The sequence below is a fragment of the Eptatretus burgeri genome, chromosome 4 (genome assembly GCF_056783735.1).
Source record: "Eptatretus burgeri isolate ZD-2024b chromosome 4, Ebu_testis_v1, whole genome shotgun sequence".
Lineage (NCBI taxonomy): Eukaryota > Metazoa > Chordata > Myxini > Myxiniformes > Myxinidae > Eptatretus > Eptatretus burgeri.
Genome location: NC_140964.1, coordinates 4,438,210 through 4,454,478, shown reverse-complemented (window position 1 = coordinate 4,454,478; position 16,269 = coordinate 4,438,210). Strand labels below are relative to the sequence as shown.

The 16,269-nt window shown below is 47.5% G+C and overlaps 1 protein-coding gene across 4 annotated transcripts in view; it reads left to right on the top strand.

Moving 5' to 3' along the window:
• LOC147027367 (unconventional myosin-Id-like) overlaps positions 1 to 16,269 on the top strand; it is a 128,459-nt gene that overhangs the window by 28,478 nt on the left and 83,712 nt on the right. For all 4 annotated transcript variants that reach the window (XR_015057016.1, XR_015057015.1, XR_015057014.1 and 1 more), the window contains exon 7: positions 1,238 to 1,357. Coding sequence is in view for 1 of the 4 variants with exons in the window: in XM_085876717.1 (XP_085732843.1) it covers positions 1,238 to 1,357 (120 nt within the window). In the remaining 3 variants the exon portion in view is untranslated. The remainder of the gene's footprint in view (positions 1 to 1,237; positions 1,358 to 16,269) is intronic.

The following is a 16,269-nucleotide window of genomic DNA, read 5'->3' as shown; positions in this document are numbered from 1 at the left end:
AATTCTTTTCAGACTACCATTTGACCTTGACCTTTTAACCCAGAGGGGTATGATGTAAATTAAAGTAAAGTAAAAAGTAAAAGATGTAAATTAAAGTAAAGTAATAAATAATGTAAAAGTATGATGTAAATCCATATCCCTGTGTCGAAAGAGGCGACCAGGGTTGCGTCAGGAAGGGCATCCGGCGTAAAAAACATATGCCAAATCACTATGCGGATCATACGGATGATCCGCTGTGGCGACCCCTAACGGGAGCAGCCGAAAGAAGAAGAAGAAGGGTATGATGTAAATTAAACATAAATGTTCCTTGGTCGAGGCTGTCTAGATAGGGCAATTTGGTTCTGATCAGACAAACCTTAGTCAAGTTACGGTGAAAAATGTTAAATTTTCTGTAATTACGTCATGAAATAAATTGGTACAAGGTCAAAAAATGGCAACCCCGCACACTTTGTATTCCCATTCTTGATGCAAAATTCCATTCCGAAAGTCCCAGCCAGATCCAAGACCCAGCTCGGACATTAGCAAACAAAAAAAAAAAAGAAAGGAAGAATATAAACCATCTAATTGGTGGTTTCGAACTGTTAGGGGTTTAATAAACTCTGCGGTACCATTAAAAATTGGGGGCACTAATTGTAGCAATAAGCCTCCCCCTATCCTATAGGAGGAGGGGTGGGGGGTGTAATAAATTTTGACATTTCATTTCAACACAAAACCTGTTTTTATCATCTATAGAATGCTATATAAAGTCACCGTTCACTTGCTTTTAAACCAGCCTTGTGAGCAGTGTGTTTATCATGCACCACTTCAAAGGTCATCACTGCAGTGGCTGCTTTCATCCTGTGGTCACCCACTTCAGACTGTTCATCACATTGTGAATGAGTGTGACCTACGGAAACGTGATGAAGGATTTTGGGCAATCCACGTAACAACGGATAGTGCTGTGACTTGACTGCCTAACGTAGACTTGCATATATCTGTTAGCTGTAATTTGTTATATGCAAGAAATATGTATATATATATATATATTTTTTTTTTTTTAAGTAGCTGCAGTTTTGTCCTGCCAAACAAGGTTTATAAAACTAAAAGCAAAAGTTAAAAAGCCAAATCGGACAAAAAATCTATTGTGGTTGGACAGTGAGGACCGTAAAGACAAACTCCAACCACCGTACAGTTATCTACAAGATGAGTTATATCGTTGAGTGATTGTGACATTGCCATTTGTATTTCCTTCCCTTAGTATGCAGGGATTAATGATGCAGGGGAGTTCAAGAAAGTTGCGGATGCGATGAAGGTCATTGGGTTCACCGCAGACGAGGTTCAAACAGCCTATCGTATCGTTGCCTGCATCTTGCACCTGGTAATCTCCAACACGCGAGACGTTAACTCGATTTCATGGTTGTTGTTGTTAGTGTTATCCGGGTTGATTTTCCTCATCATCGGGTTGCCATTTTGTTCGGATTATACCTCGTCATCGATTTGAAATCCAATTCCAAAAAGTGAAACCTGCGTTTAATGCAGACGTGTGTGCAATGTCGGAGTATGGTATCTTCTGAAAGCATTATTAAACCATTTGAGCTTTTGTCATCAAGTTTTCAAAAAATATTTATTATGAGGATACGGAGAAGAGAAATTAATAACTTGGTCAAAAGGTCACCGTCACGTATAAAATTGTCGATTTTCATCTGATTGACTTGAAATTTGAGCAGGGTTTGCATATTCGGATGCCTATTGCCTTTGACGTCAAAATGTCAAGGTCGCCTAAAATCGTCAATATTTTTGAATTTTATTTTAGCTCTTTTCATCATATTTAGCAAGAATAAGAAGAAATACAAAGCAGATGCAGATGGGATTTGCATTTTTAAATGCTTTCTAGTTTTATTTAATTTATGCTCATAGAAGAGTAAGTAGACAGAATGCAACGTATGTACAGTGGGGGCACCGGGTGGACAACAAGGAGAAAGGATGGCAATACACCTGCAAGAGACTTAGGATATGTAGGGTTAATGACGTGGAAAAGATTGGTAATGACATGACATGAGAAGGTCGTGCACTGCCTGCTTTTGAAGCCTTAGAGGGAAGAGTGGAATTGAAACATCCTGATGACGACGGTTCCACTATCTGCAGAAAAAATGGAACAAAAGAGTTGTGTTGTGTATTTAGCTTGGAATTTGGTCGTTTACCCAGGAAGGGGTTATTGGAAGAACATGTACACCCTGGAGTAGCTGTGGAGGACAGAGAGCAGAGGGAGCCAGACCAGAGGAAAGGTGGTTATTTGCGAACTGCCTACGATGAGAGAACGGGCCTTGTGCTTCGGGTTCATTGCGGGAAATTCCAATAATACTATGTTTCTATGCGCTTGTGAAGATGGGGGGGGAGGAGGGGGAGAGCTTGTTGTTGTTTATGAAGATGATGACTTATTTGAACTTGCAGAAGCTCGTGATGAAAATACCAAAATATATAATAAGAAAAGAAAAAAAACTTTTTTTTTTTTAAATTCTTGTGCTGGTTGAATGAACTGAAAAATGGTAGGTTGTATATTTCTCAAAAGGAGAGAAAAAATTTTTGGGGAGTAATCGAAGCAGTGGCGAGGCAGTGGTCTGCTCCCTACACACTGACCGGGTTCAATTTTTGTCTGATTGAAAGAAATATAATTTTCCTGGAGGTTTGGATTAATTTGAAGCAACTTCTACTGGATTTTTTTTTCCTCCCTGAGGATCATATCCATCATTCAGGATGGGGCAGGCAGACAGACAGACAGCATTATATATATATATATATATATATATATATATATATATATATATATATATATATATATATATATATTGTTGCGGATTCGCGCCCGCCGGCGTGCTGACGGCCACGTAACTTGAATCGCGGCACGTCGCCCACCGGACGGACAATCCAGTCGTGACCCTCTCGGACTAACGCCGGGAACCAGTCACGGGTGGACCTTTCGGTCTCACCGCGATCGTGCCAATCGGCCCCCGCGTGGGATAGGGTTGCTCGCCAAATTCGACCTACCTAAGTACCCACACGAGGGTAGACCGGGCGATCGCACCTCGCCGCAGGTCGACTTCGGACATGGGCCACTTAAGCGACCCGTTCCGTACTATCGGGATAACCGAGCGGTGTTATTCGTCAGCCTCGACGGTTCGATTAATTATCGGGCGTCTTAGCCCACGACCAACCCTTTACGTGAAGCAAGATGGGGATTCAATGAAAGAAATGACGAAGCGAAGCGGGAAAACAGTTCAACAATAAGCACATTTATTTCGCGATGAACGGAAAGCACACATATACAATTCCACCAAAAGCACATGTAAAAGAAGAAGACAATGCAATATTACACAAAAAGCAAATGCAACAATGCAGATCTATCCGACTACCGGGCACACGGCAACACTTACACAATTTTACTTCACAGACGGCGCCGACAACACACATTCCCAAAGCAAAAGAAAAGAGAACCACCCTCCAGGATGAGGGGGGTAGGCGGGCCTGGGGCCGAGACCGTGTCGGGCCTACCCGTCTGATGATGTGACGCAGAGCGGCGGTGGCGCCTCAACTCCGCGGGCCTCGCGGACAGTGTCTGGTCGGGGGTGGGAAGGGGGCCCCCTTTGTCGCACTATCTCAGCGCGGGGGGAAACAGAAGGGGGTTGCTGATGCTCGGGGAAAGGAGGATATAACCGTCTCGGGTCCCGCGGCGAGCGTCTCGTCCTCCACCTCGGTCGCGTTGCTGGCCTCTCCCTGTGCCGCTCCCGGTACCGACGCGAGCACCCCCTCGTCCGCCTTCGCCGCCGTCCCCTCTCCACAGCTCCGTCCTCTTCACTCTGACTAGTACCACTTCTTTCCAGCTCCACCGACGACTCTCTTGAATTCCGCACACTCAACTCAACTTCCAACTCAACTCTTTCTCTACTTCCAACTGAACTCTTACTCAACTTCCAACTGAACTGAACTCGACTGACGAACGCAGTCGTTTTTATAAGCCCCGTGGCTTCGCTCTTTCACCCTTGACCCTTTGCCTCCGACCCTTCACCTGGCTCCCCATTGGCCCGAGGAAAAGTGGGCGTGAATGCTTTTTGATCCATGAATTTGCATATAGCGACCGCCCTCCAACGCCCTGGAGGCGGGGCCAAATCGCCCCTCGCTCACCGATTGGACGGAACAAAAGTGGGCGCGAGTCGTTTTTGATCCGTTTTTCTGCGGAAAATCCGTGATGTTTTTGAACACGCTGCTCGGTGCGCGCCCCGCACGAGTCCAGCATCGGTGCCCACGAGTGGCGCGAGATGACGGTGATGCGATGGTGGCGAGTTGTGACGGTAAAGGTCGTGGCGGTTGTGGTGAAGCGGCGTTGTGGTTGGTGGTTGTTGTTGTGAAGCGGCGTTGTGGTTGGTGGTTGTTGTTGTGATGGCTGTTGAGACGTGGTTGGTGGTGGTAATAATGGCGGCTGATCCAAAATAAAGATAGTAAAAGAAAAACGGCTATCCTGAAGAGTCGCAGCCCGCATGAATGACATTTATTCCCTCTAGACAACGGGTTTGGGCCTAACTACACATATACTTACCGAGATATCTCACCTAAGGGACCTGAATGGTGGTTTGCGAATTTGGTAACCACAACACTACCCCCTCCCCTTTTTACAGACTCCTCCCGAGTCGTCAAATTTTCGTGTGCCATCATGTGTAGTTTTCCCCTAGTACATTTTACCTACGGATCCCTGAGTCCGACATTCATGGTATTCGTGTCCCCAAAATTAATAACCTGAGGGCTGCGTAACTACCTAAACAAACTCACTCACACGGACGACTTAAATAAAATTGCCGGCGCTAAGACAGACATGCCGGGGGCGCACTCATATGTACAGTACATCTTACCTTAACTTACAAATTTTACACTAAACCATGGCCCAGGATCAATGAACTCTGCAAAAAGAAAGCAGTTAGCAGGGAGCCAGGCTGCTCGCATGCAGTCTCTGGCTCAAAACAATGCAGGTGACAGGGAACGTGGCCGGCTGCTCACACGCAGTCCAAGGCCTTCCCTTTTGAACTGAACGCAGTGAACCACAACGGTGCATGGGCCGCACAAACGTAGTCTCCGTGCCAGCTCAAGTGGCACACGCAATGAACACAACGAATGGATGGGTGAATGGTTTGAACTGAACGCAGTGAACCACAACGGTGCATGGGCTGCACAAATGCAGTCTCCGTGCCAGCTCAAGTGGCACACGCAATGAACACAATGAATGGATGGATGAACACAAACACGGTGCACGGGCCGCCACTGCAGGCCCGTGTTATAGCTGCCAACAGGGCAGTTCTTGCAGCTTGCAAACTGTTGCCTTGATCCTGGCGCACATGGCAATGAACAGGGGGGGGGGGGGGCAAAGCAAAATTGAACGGGGCTGGTGAACGTGGGCAGTGGGCATGGCAAAGGCAGCAGGCAAACACAGCCCGCAGAAGAAGACCGCTGCAGGCAAACACAGCCGGCAGATGAACTGGCCGGCACAGGCCTTGAAGAAAAACAGCCAGCAGATGAAGTGGCCGGCACAGGCCTTGAAGCAAAACACGGCCAGCCGATGGCACAGGCCTTGCAGCAAAACAACAGCTGCCGATGAAGTTGGCCGGCCTCCGCCTTGAAGCAAAACAGCCAGCCGGCAGATGAAGTGGGCCGGCACAGGCCTTGCAGCACAGCAGCTGCAGACGATCCAGCCGGCACAGGCCTTGCAGCACAGCAGCTGCAGACGATCCGGCCGGCACAGGCCTTGCAGCACAGCAGCCGCAGACGATCCAGCCGGCACTGGCCTTGCAGCAAAACAACAGCTGCCGATGAAGTGGGCCGGCCTTTGCCGTTCAGTGGAGGTTGGTGGAGGGAGTGCGGTGGTGCTGGCCACTTGGAAGGCGGGCTCGGACCTACCTACCTGTCTCCCTCCCACCTATCGCCTTTGCCTGTCACTGTACATACCCACTCCCTTAATTTGTCAAACCCCAATTTAGCCCCAACTTTTTATTTTTTATTTTTATGTTTACTTCCCCTCTATAAATCGTCCCCTAACCCCCTTTATCGTCTTTGTTCGACTAACCTATCCTGTCACCTAGCCTACTCCCAATCCCTACGTTCCCTTCCCGGAGGGGAATAAGGGAGAGCTAGCGTCCTGTGTCGAGGCCCAACTCAAGCCTCAGAATGGCCTCCCCAGAGTTCGGCGATCTATAACACAAAGTGGGTCCAGCGGCCCACAACGAGAGCGAGGGGATGGATGGTGCGGAGGGGTACACTTCCTGATCTACCCTATCCATTTAACTGTTAAACTACCCCGGGGCTTTCAACAAGCTCCTCTCGCTTAAACTATTGGTTCTAACAACCCAGATTCCCGTCGCCTGTGTTGGTGTCCTCACAATTTCGGGCCTCGCCCCCCAATTTTCTCTCCGTGCCCTCACACGGTCTCATGGCTGGGACACGTGGCTCCCTTTGGCAGGCACGACCCTCTGCCGATTCTCCGATGATGGCACCCCTGGGCACTACACTGCCTCCGAGCCTACCAGCTCCCGAACACCGGGGAGTGCCCCCCTATGGCACCTCCCCTGAAACGCACACGTGGCAGGCTGGCTTCCCAGGCCCCTTTCCGAGGGTCACCCATGCCCACAACACTGCCCACGCGGCTAATGGCGCCCCGGGCCCCCGCACCAAGCAGGCGCACCCGTGCCCACCACGCTATCCCGGCCCCCCATGGGCCCTTGGCCTACCACGGCCGACTAGCCTGGTGCCCGGGGTACCCACTCAGCGATACTCACTTTTCGCAGCCACGCTCCCAGCCCGTCAACAGGGCTCCTGCACCCCTCCAAACGGCTTTCGAGCCTACACTCCCACCAACAACAAAACAACCTCCATTTTTCAATTTGACTAACCCCCTAACTCACTCTACACTGACACCGGGGTCCCTTGGGCGGGAGTCACTCCTCCCCCCAATCACTCATCGCACCATGCATTCCCCATTCGCTCCATTCACACAGACCCGCTGGCCTCACTCACTCAACAAGTGCTCACCTCACAACTCACCAACTCTTCAACACACACCGCTGAACTCTGCCATCCTCCTAACTACATCCCCTAACTAACTCGTGCTCCCACGTCGTCCCTTAAACTATAGCACGTTCCTTTTAACACTACGTCGCTAAACTACATCCCCGCTACACATTCACTGTCTGTCACTGTTCTCGAAATAATCCTAAAAATCACTTTCCCAACCTAAATCTGACTACAATCCCTCTAACTAATCCATTCCACGGACTCCATGAGGACTTACCCCTGCCCCATGAAGTCGGTCTAACTAAGCTAACCCTTCCCCCTAACTAGTTTCCATCCTGTGCCCTAGGTAAGGGGGTCTTCCACCCCTTGCCCAGGAATCCTGTGCACCCGAAAGTGAGGCTTGTTGTTTTTTTTTTGTTTTTTTTTCATGCGCAGCACCAGCGCGGAAACTCGCAGCTCGCGCACTTTGCAACTGCCCGTGACGTCATGCAGCTGCACGTGTACCTCGTCCCTCTTTGGACGGTACCATCCGGCAGGGATACCCCTCCTGCCGGATTCCATCCCCACGTGCAGCCATGATGTCACCGTGCGCATAAAAAAAACAAGCCCCACGTCTCGAGGGGTTCCCCACGCGAACACATGTGCTTTGCCCGTTGGAGCTTAACACACACTATCGCGTGGAGAACCCATCCGGTCCAAATCCATAATCCTGCCTAAACTTTGTCCGTCCGCGGGATCGGCAAATCTACCGCGTGCGTTTCCGGACCGGGACATCACTCTCGCAAGCGAGCACGTGGCGGCCTCGTGCGTTGCACAGCACGGACCTCGTGCTCACTGCTGGGTGAACCCGGCACGGTCCCCGAAACAACTACAGCCGCTACTCGGCTTCCTTTCTTCTCATGTCGCCGTCGTCGTCGCCATTCCACACACGCACTCCCGCGTGTTACGACGCTCACACTCCACACCACTAAACTCACACCGGGAGACGCGGCTGCGTGCTCCCGCATGCCAACCGACATCTCCCTCACATACCGCTCTCTCACACACACGGTCTCCCTTGCATAAACCATACCACTCCCACACGCGGGGGCACTCACCCGCGGTTCCTCATCCACACACCGTTCCTCACTCACACACGCGGGGGCACTCACCCGCGGTGCCTCATCCACACTGGCCGTTTCATCCACACACACGGCCTCTTCCACACACGGTGCCTCATCCACACACGGCGTGCTGGGAAGCACGTACTCCGGCACCATCGCCACCACCCCACTCGCACACGGGGTCGCTTCCACACACGGGGACGCACTCACACCTTGCACCACACACACAGGGACAACCACACTGGGGATTCGTGTCCCCACAAGGGTCTCCGGGGCCTCTATACCCCCAAGCTCTCCGTGCACCTGTCCACAGCACCCGTCCCCTCAACCTCGCAAAGCACGACCGAACCCACCTGGTCGTGACTCGCCTCAAGGGGGAATACTCCCTCCCCTCGTTCCTGGAGGAGGCTATCCCGCTGCTCGCACCGGGTCCCTACACGCTCCGCGAGCTCACCCCCATTATCCTCCACTACCTCCGTGTGTGTGTGTGCGTCACTTACCCCGTCTTCATCGTGAACTGAACTCGACTGACGAACGCAGTCGTTTTTATAAGCCCCGTGGCTTCGCTCTTTCACCCTTGACCCTTTGCCTCCGACCCTTCACCTGGCTCCCCATTGGCCCGAGGAAAAGTGGGCGTGAATGCTTTTTGATCCATGAATTTGCATATAGCGACCGCCCTCCAACGCCCTGGAGGCGGGGCCAAATCGCCCCTCGCTCACCGATTGGACGGAACAAAAGTGGGCGCGAGTCGTTTTTGATCCGTTTTTCTGCGGAAAGTCTGTGATGTTTTTGAACACGCTGCTCGGTGCGCGCCCCGCACGAGTCCAGCATCGGTGCCCACGAGTGGCGCGAGATGACGGTGATGCGATGGTGGCGAGTTGTGACGGTAAAGGTCGTGGCGGTTGTGGTGAAGCGGCGTTGTGGTTGGTGGTTGTTGTTGTGATGGCTGTTGAGACGTGGTTGGTGGTGGTAATAATGGCGGCTGGTCCAAAATAAAGATAGTAAAAGAAAAACGGCTATCCTGAAGAGTCGCAGCCCGCATGAATGACATTTATTCCCTCTAGACAACGGGTTTGGGCCTAACTACACATATACTTACCGAGATATCTCACCTAAGGGACCTGAATGGTGGTTTGCGAATTTGGTCAACCACAACAATATATATATATATATATATATATATATATATATATATATATAATTGATATGTGTGGAGCATGACGTGCACCCCCCCCCCCCGATCTCCTGAGACACAAGTCCAGTGCACGCGCACACCAAAGCGTCACCTCCAACCCGGAGGCATCGGCCTGGCCATTCATGTCATAAGACAGAGATTTTATGGTTAACATTGACTAACCATTAAAACAGAGCCGCCGATTCGGATGTGGGGCTTGTTTGCCCTTGTCAGGGTGGCATACCATATCAACATCCAACCAATGATGACCAAAGTCGTCGTTTAAATTCCAGTCATACCTCGTGGCTTCAATGGTGAGCATCAGCCACAGATTACGCCCTTGGAGATTTGCGGAGCGCTCGTCACGCTCTACACATTTAGATTTATCCACCAATCGCACCACCACCAAACGTGCTTTTATCCACCAAACGTGCTTTCCGGTCTTTTGGTTTGCATTAGCGAGAACAATTGTCTGAGTGGCAGACTGTATATATGTATGAGTGTTGTATATATGTATCTATATATTTACACATATACATATAATGTCGGACCCCGCTCTTCGCGGGGGATACTTTCCTGGAAAATGTTGCGAATAGCGAATAGTGGGGCATTCTTTGAATGGAAAAAGGGGGGATAGGATCCTGGCAGTTAGTGATTCATGAGGGAAAATCAAAAATCCTTGAATACACCCACAAAAAAGAAAAAAAACAAACTGCGAATACACCTGCAAACATGTGAAAAAACCTGCACATGACCACAAGAACACAAAAACAAAAACTGCGAATACGCAAAGACCAGGGCCGCGAATGTCGAAGCAGGTCGCATTTTATAAACCATGCAAATGCATGGTCCGACAGTATGTGTATATATAAATATGTATATATGAGCAGGTACCCGCAGAACATCCATGTGATGTAAAGTGTGACTTCAAGTCCTCGAGTCCCACCCCCTCCTAACAAATCCCAAACGACCTCCACTCCCAAACCTCAAGTTTCAACCTTCCTCCGATCCAAAGGCTTCGATCATGTCCTCACTCCAAAACTTCAAACTGCCTCCCCAGTCCCACCTTCCCACTATTACAACCCCCACCAACATTCTCTATCCACTCCTCCCTCCTTCCTCAAAGTGTCAACCTCACCCTCCAATCTCTGTCCCATATTAGTTATCTCTGCTCTCACAATCCTAACCCCTCTATCCTTTCCTTCTCTGTGGGGGGGGGGGGGGGAGAGGAGAGAGAGGAGAGAAAGGAGAGAGGCAAAAGGGGGGGGGGTACGAGAACAGTTTAAATGTCATTTGAATTGAATATTGTCGAGCTATTTTTTTGCAGAAGCTGTTGCTTGATTCAAACCAACCCCGCCATCCCCAACTTCTCAAAAGTCATCCTTGCACTGTCAGTTAAAAGCTCGATGTTGTGGTATTTGTGAGTAAGCATTTGTAAATGCCTATACAATTGACGGTTACATGTTATAAATTTAATTTGGCACACATCGGAAAATTGTAATATAAGCTGCTTGATGTAATGAGCTAATTCTGACTGAAGATGGCAGTATTATACTGTAAACTACCTGGTGAGATTCATGAAGATGCTGGAATGTTCTCAGAAAAAACTTCCAGTCTGGATGAGAATCGCATTTGCTGCAAGGCACAAGATCATTCTGTAATGCTATATAAACCCGCAAGAGGGAGGTGTCGATAGACGGGTGAAATGTGACGAGCGGAGAGTTTTGATCGTCCCCGTGCTCGATTTAACCCTGATTGGTGAACGAGATGTTAATGTCCAGAGTAATGTTAAGGTGTGGAGCCGATTATAATCAGGTTGATTAAAACTCATTGAGATTGTGTATCGGGAAAGAATTCCTTTGAGCTCTTCAATCATCCTGGATGGGGCAGCATACGACAGAGAACGCCACGATAAGACTCAATCGTTCAACAGCCCTGGTGGACGAGGTTAACATGCGTGAGTTGAGCCTGCAGGACAGAAACACTGGGTGGAAACAACTCAATGCGGGAATCGTAGTTGGACATTGTATGTAATGGTGAACTTCCTCATTTGACTTTGTATCTGTTTATTTGAAATACAAGTTTCCAAAATGTTGCGCTGTTGATGTAATCACTACAACGCCACTCAGAGGTCACAGACCCAAACTGACAAAGATCCAATTGATTGGTAGCCGACTGGTACGAACGTTCATACTCATGAAGCGCAAACCTTGGATTGCAGCCATGAGGGAACAGGCTGGGTTTGGCACCACGAACAAAATACGTACACTAAAGGGAAGGAAACCACAAGGTGCGTATACGCCCGACACCCACCCCCTCCAGTCAAACCCAACTTATCAAAAGTTCTCTCCCCCCTCACCAAATGCTCCCCAAATGCATGTGATTATTTTACAGCACAGTATTGCAGTACTCAGACCATTTCATGAAAGTAACCAACCTTTGCATCAGTAACACATTCAGGCAATTTTTCCATTTCAAGAAAGCTACATCAGAACAAACACTGATGAGCCAAAACATTACGACCACCTGCCTAATATGCTGTTGGTCCTCCGTGTGCTGCCAAAACAGCGCCAACCTGCCGAGGCATGGACTCTACAAGACCCCGGAAGGTGTCCTGTGGTATCTGGCACCAAAACATTAGCAGCAGATCCTTCAAGTCCTGTAAGTTGCGAGGTTGAGCCGCCGTGGATCGGACTTGTCGATCCAGCACATCCCACAGATGCTCAATCAGATTGAGATCTGGAGAATTTGGAGGCCAGGGCAACACCGTGAACACTTCATCATGTTCCTCAAACCATTCCCGAACAATGTGCGCAGTGTGGCAGGGCGCATTATCCTGCTGAAAGAGGCCACTGCCATCAGGGAATACCATTGCCATGAAGGGGTGCACCTGGTCTGTGATGATGTTGAGGTCGGTGACACGTGTCAAATTCACATCCACAGGAATGGCCGAACCCAGGGTTTCCCAGCAGAACATTGCCCAGAGCATCACACTCCCTCCACCGGCTTATCGTCTTCCCACAGTACATCCTGGTGCCATCACTTCCCCAGGTAAACGACGCACACGTTCACGGCCATCCACATGATCTAAAAGAAAACGGGACTCATCGGACCAGGCGACCTTCTTGCACTGCTCTAAGTCCAGTTCCGACGCTCACGTGTCCATTGTAGGCGCTTTCGACGGTGGACGGGGGTTATCATGGGCACTCTGACCGGTCTTCGGCTACGCAGCCCCATACGCAGCAGGGTGCGATGCACTGTGGATTGTGACACATTCCTCCCGTGACCACCATTAAAATTTTCTATGACTAATGCCACAGTAGACCTTCTGTCAGTTCGGACCAGATGGGACAGCTTTCGTTGCCCTCGTGCATCGATGAGCCTTGGGCGCCCAACACCCTGTCGCCGGATTGTGGTTTGTCCCTCCTGGGACCACTGTCGGTAGGTACTCACCACTGCTGACCGGGAGCACCCCACAAGCCTTGCCGTTTCAGAGATGCTCTGACCCAGTCGTCTGGCCATAACAATTTGGCCCTTATCAAAGTTTCTAAGGTCTTTACTCCTGCCCATTTCTCCTGCATCCAACACATCAACTTCAAGAACTGACTGTTCACTTGCTGCCTAATATATCCCACCCATTGACAGGTGCCATTGTAACAAGATAATCAATGTTATTCACTTCACCTGTCAGTGGTCATAATGTTTTGGCTCATCAGTGTATGTATTCTCCACAAATTAAAACTTCGTTTTACAAGTTTAAAATTCCTTAAAACCAAACGATATTAATGAATATTGTATTCCATCGTTGGTCCACATCGTCAATTCATTCTGTGCAAAGTTTTTCAAAGTACTGTTTAAATATGTACATGCGTTGGAAAAGTTAGCTTGCATTAAATAAACTTTTATATATATATATATATATATATATATATATATATATATATATATATATATATATATATATATATATATATATATATATATATATATATATTATAGAGCCTGGTGTTGGCGCAGTGGTTAAGGCCCAGTCACACCTTGACGTTTTAGCCAACGTATGCCGATTTTTGAATTTTTTTTTCTAAAACGCTGGCACGCGTTGAATACGTTATGGGTAAGTTTTGATAACATTGAGAGCACGCTGAAAAACACTGCCATACGTCGTTGTACGTTGGCTTTAAACGTTATGTACTTTTCGGTTGTCCTCAAATTTTTTTCATGCTTGAAATTTCACGACGTATGCCGGCGTATGACTCACACATTCCGCTACACTGGCCACAAGTTGTATGCACGGTCTGCGATCGTTGACAGACGTCAACACATGCTACTTGTAAGTTAATCATAAGTTGAGACACGCCGAGGTAATGTTTAGCGTACCCGAAACTTATTTCTAACCTATGATAAACGTGTTGTTGGCACGTTACGCGATCGTTGCCACACATCGACAGACGTTACTTTTAAGTTACTCATAGGCTGAAAGTCGTCGGTATAATGGATCGTCCTTGCGTCAGCGTCCACGGCCACGGCCAGGACACTTATTTGCAGCATTCTTCAAACTTTTCTTCGGCATGACGAGGATGTTCACACTTCGATGTCTAGCTTGGCGATGATTCCAATTCTCCATCGGCAGCGTCTATTTAAAATAGTCGAGTTTGAGCGTTTTAACACGTTCAGAAGAAACGCTTCAAATTTCCAAACCCCAGCGTCAAAAAACAAAGGCGAGTGACAGCAATTTAAATCGTTCATTGTAAACAATGAAAATAGCTGAGTGGTACCGTTTAAAAGTCGTTGAGTGTAAAAAAAATCGAATTGTTGAGCGCAAGCGTCTACTTTCAATAGTGGAGATGCAGCCATTTAAATCGTTGAGTGGCAGCCTATGAATAGCAAACCCCACGTCACCGGCAAAGATAAACTGCCGCACGATATGGATAAGTTAGGCTATCGTTGGGCATAGTTTGTGAACGCCGGCTTCACGATAATTATTCGTTAGTATATCGTATCTATAAGTAATCAAAGCGCTCTATGCACATTATTAGTTCATTGTGCATTTGTCCAACCCGTTATGAATAGACCTAAATCGTAAAAACAAGCTATAGCTCATTGTTGAAAAAGCCCCATAAAAAATTAGCCGCGAAGAACTTCGAACAATGGTGAAAAGATGTCTCCTACCCGTGGACACGCGGACGCAAGGACGATCCATCATAACCCACACCCTCCCCCTCACACTCACCCACTACTGCCAACATGAACAAACTACTACTAATACTAATACTAATACTGATACTGATACTGACACTATTACTGCTGACATGGACATCGACTCAAAAAGGACTCGAAAACACTGTTGGGTTCCCCTTTTATGAGCAGCGTTTTTATATACCAATTCCCAAAACCGCTGGGAACACGTCTTTATATGGCAGTTGTAAGTTAGAAACACGTTCATTTATTTTTTTTTTGTCGACCGGAAGACGTCATTGGAATACGTCTACATACGTCGATGTGTGTTGGGACTACGTAAAGAATTGGTTCAAAGCACGTCAAACACAAGTTAGAAATACATTTTGCGTAAAAAAGACATTACCGCGACGTGTTTCGACTTATGAGTAGCTTATAAGTAGCCTTTGTGGACATGTGTAAGCGTCCACATATCGTGTGTAAAACCTATCCCCATCGCATGCGGAACGTGTGTCATACGCCGAGTACGTCGTAAAATTTTGAACATGTTTAAAATTTCTTGACGTGCTCTACTTACTACGACGTATGATAGCGTACTTTAGTGTTCTACTCACGTATACCAAACTTACTCGTACCGTATTTGACGTGCCCCAACGTTTTAGACACATTTTTCTATATATATATATATATATATAGAAATATATCTAGACACATATATATATATATATACATACATACATATATACACATATATATATATATATATATATATATATATATATATATATATATATATACATACATGTTCTTCACTGGCAGGGACCGGAAGACTTGTAACGATGGAGGGAACAATGCATGGAGCTGTTGGAAAGATACAGGAAAAAAAATGCTAGAAATACAGGAAAATCCTCGAGGAGAACCTGCTTCAGAGTGCAAAAGACCTGAGATTGCGGCAAAGATTTACGTTCCAACAGGACAATGACCCCAAGCATCCAGCCAAAGCAACACTGGAATGGCTTCAGAACAAAAATGCGAAAGTCCTCGAGTGGCCCAGCCAAAGCCCAGACTTGAATCGCATTGAGAATCTGTGGAAAGACTTGAAGGTTGCTGTTCACCGAAACTCCCCATCCAACTCGACAGAGCTTGAGCAAATCTGTAAGGAAGAATGGGAGAAAATCCCCCAATCCAGATGTACAAAGCTGATACAGACGTATCCAAGAAGACTCGAAGCTGTAATTACTGCCAAAGGCGCTTCCACCAAGTATTGACTCAGGAGGTTGAATACTTATGTAAATGAGATATTTTTGTATTTAACTTTTAATCAATCTGTACAAATATCTGAAAAACATGTTTTCACTTTGTCTTTTTGGCATATGTTGTGCAGATCGGTGACGACAAAACAAATCTCAGTTTAGTCCATTTTGAATTGAGCCTGTAGCACAACAACAACGTGAAAAAGTCGAGGGGTGTGAATACTTTCTGAAGGCACTGTGTATGTATTATGATGCAAAGATGAACTGATTCGGTTTTGGCATCAAAGGTCGGAGGTCATGTCAGGTAAAAATGTGATGTTTGAGAACAGCTGAAGGGGATTTCAATCAAACTTCGTACAAGTGTGTATAATGATGTATTAAAGTGAGCGGAGGCATATCGGTCGATGTCGTGACGTCGAAGAGTGCCACTATTGTTAAACTTTACTCTAATTTTGCTGCACTTTTCTGCTCAAAACTTTGTTTCACAATCTCCGTAACTCGGAGAAATCACTTAGAAAATGGAGACTTACTCGAT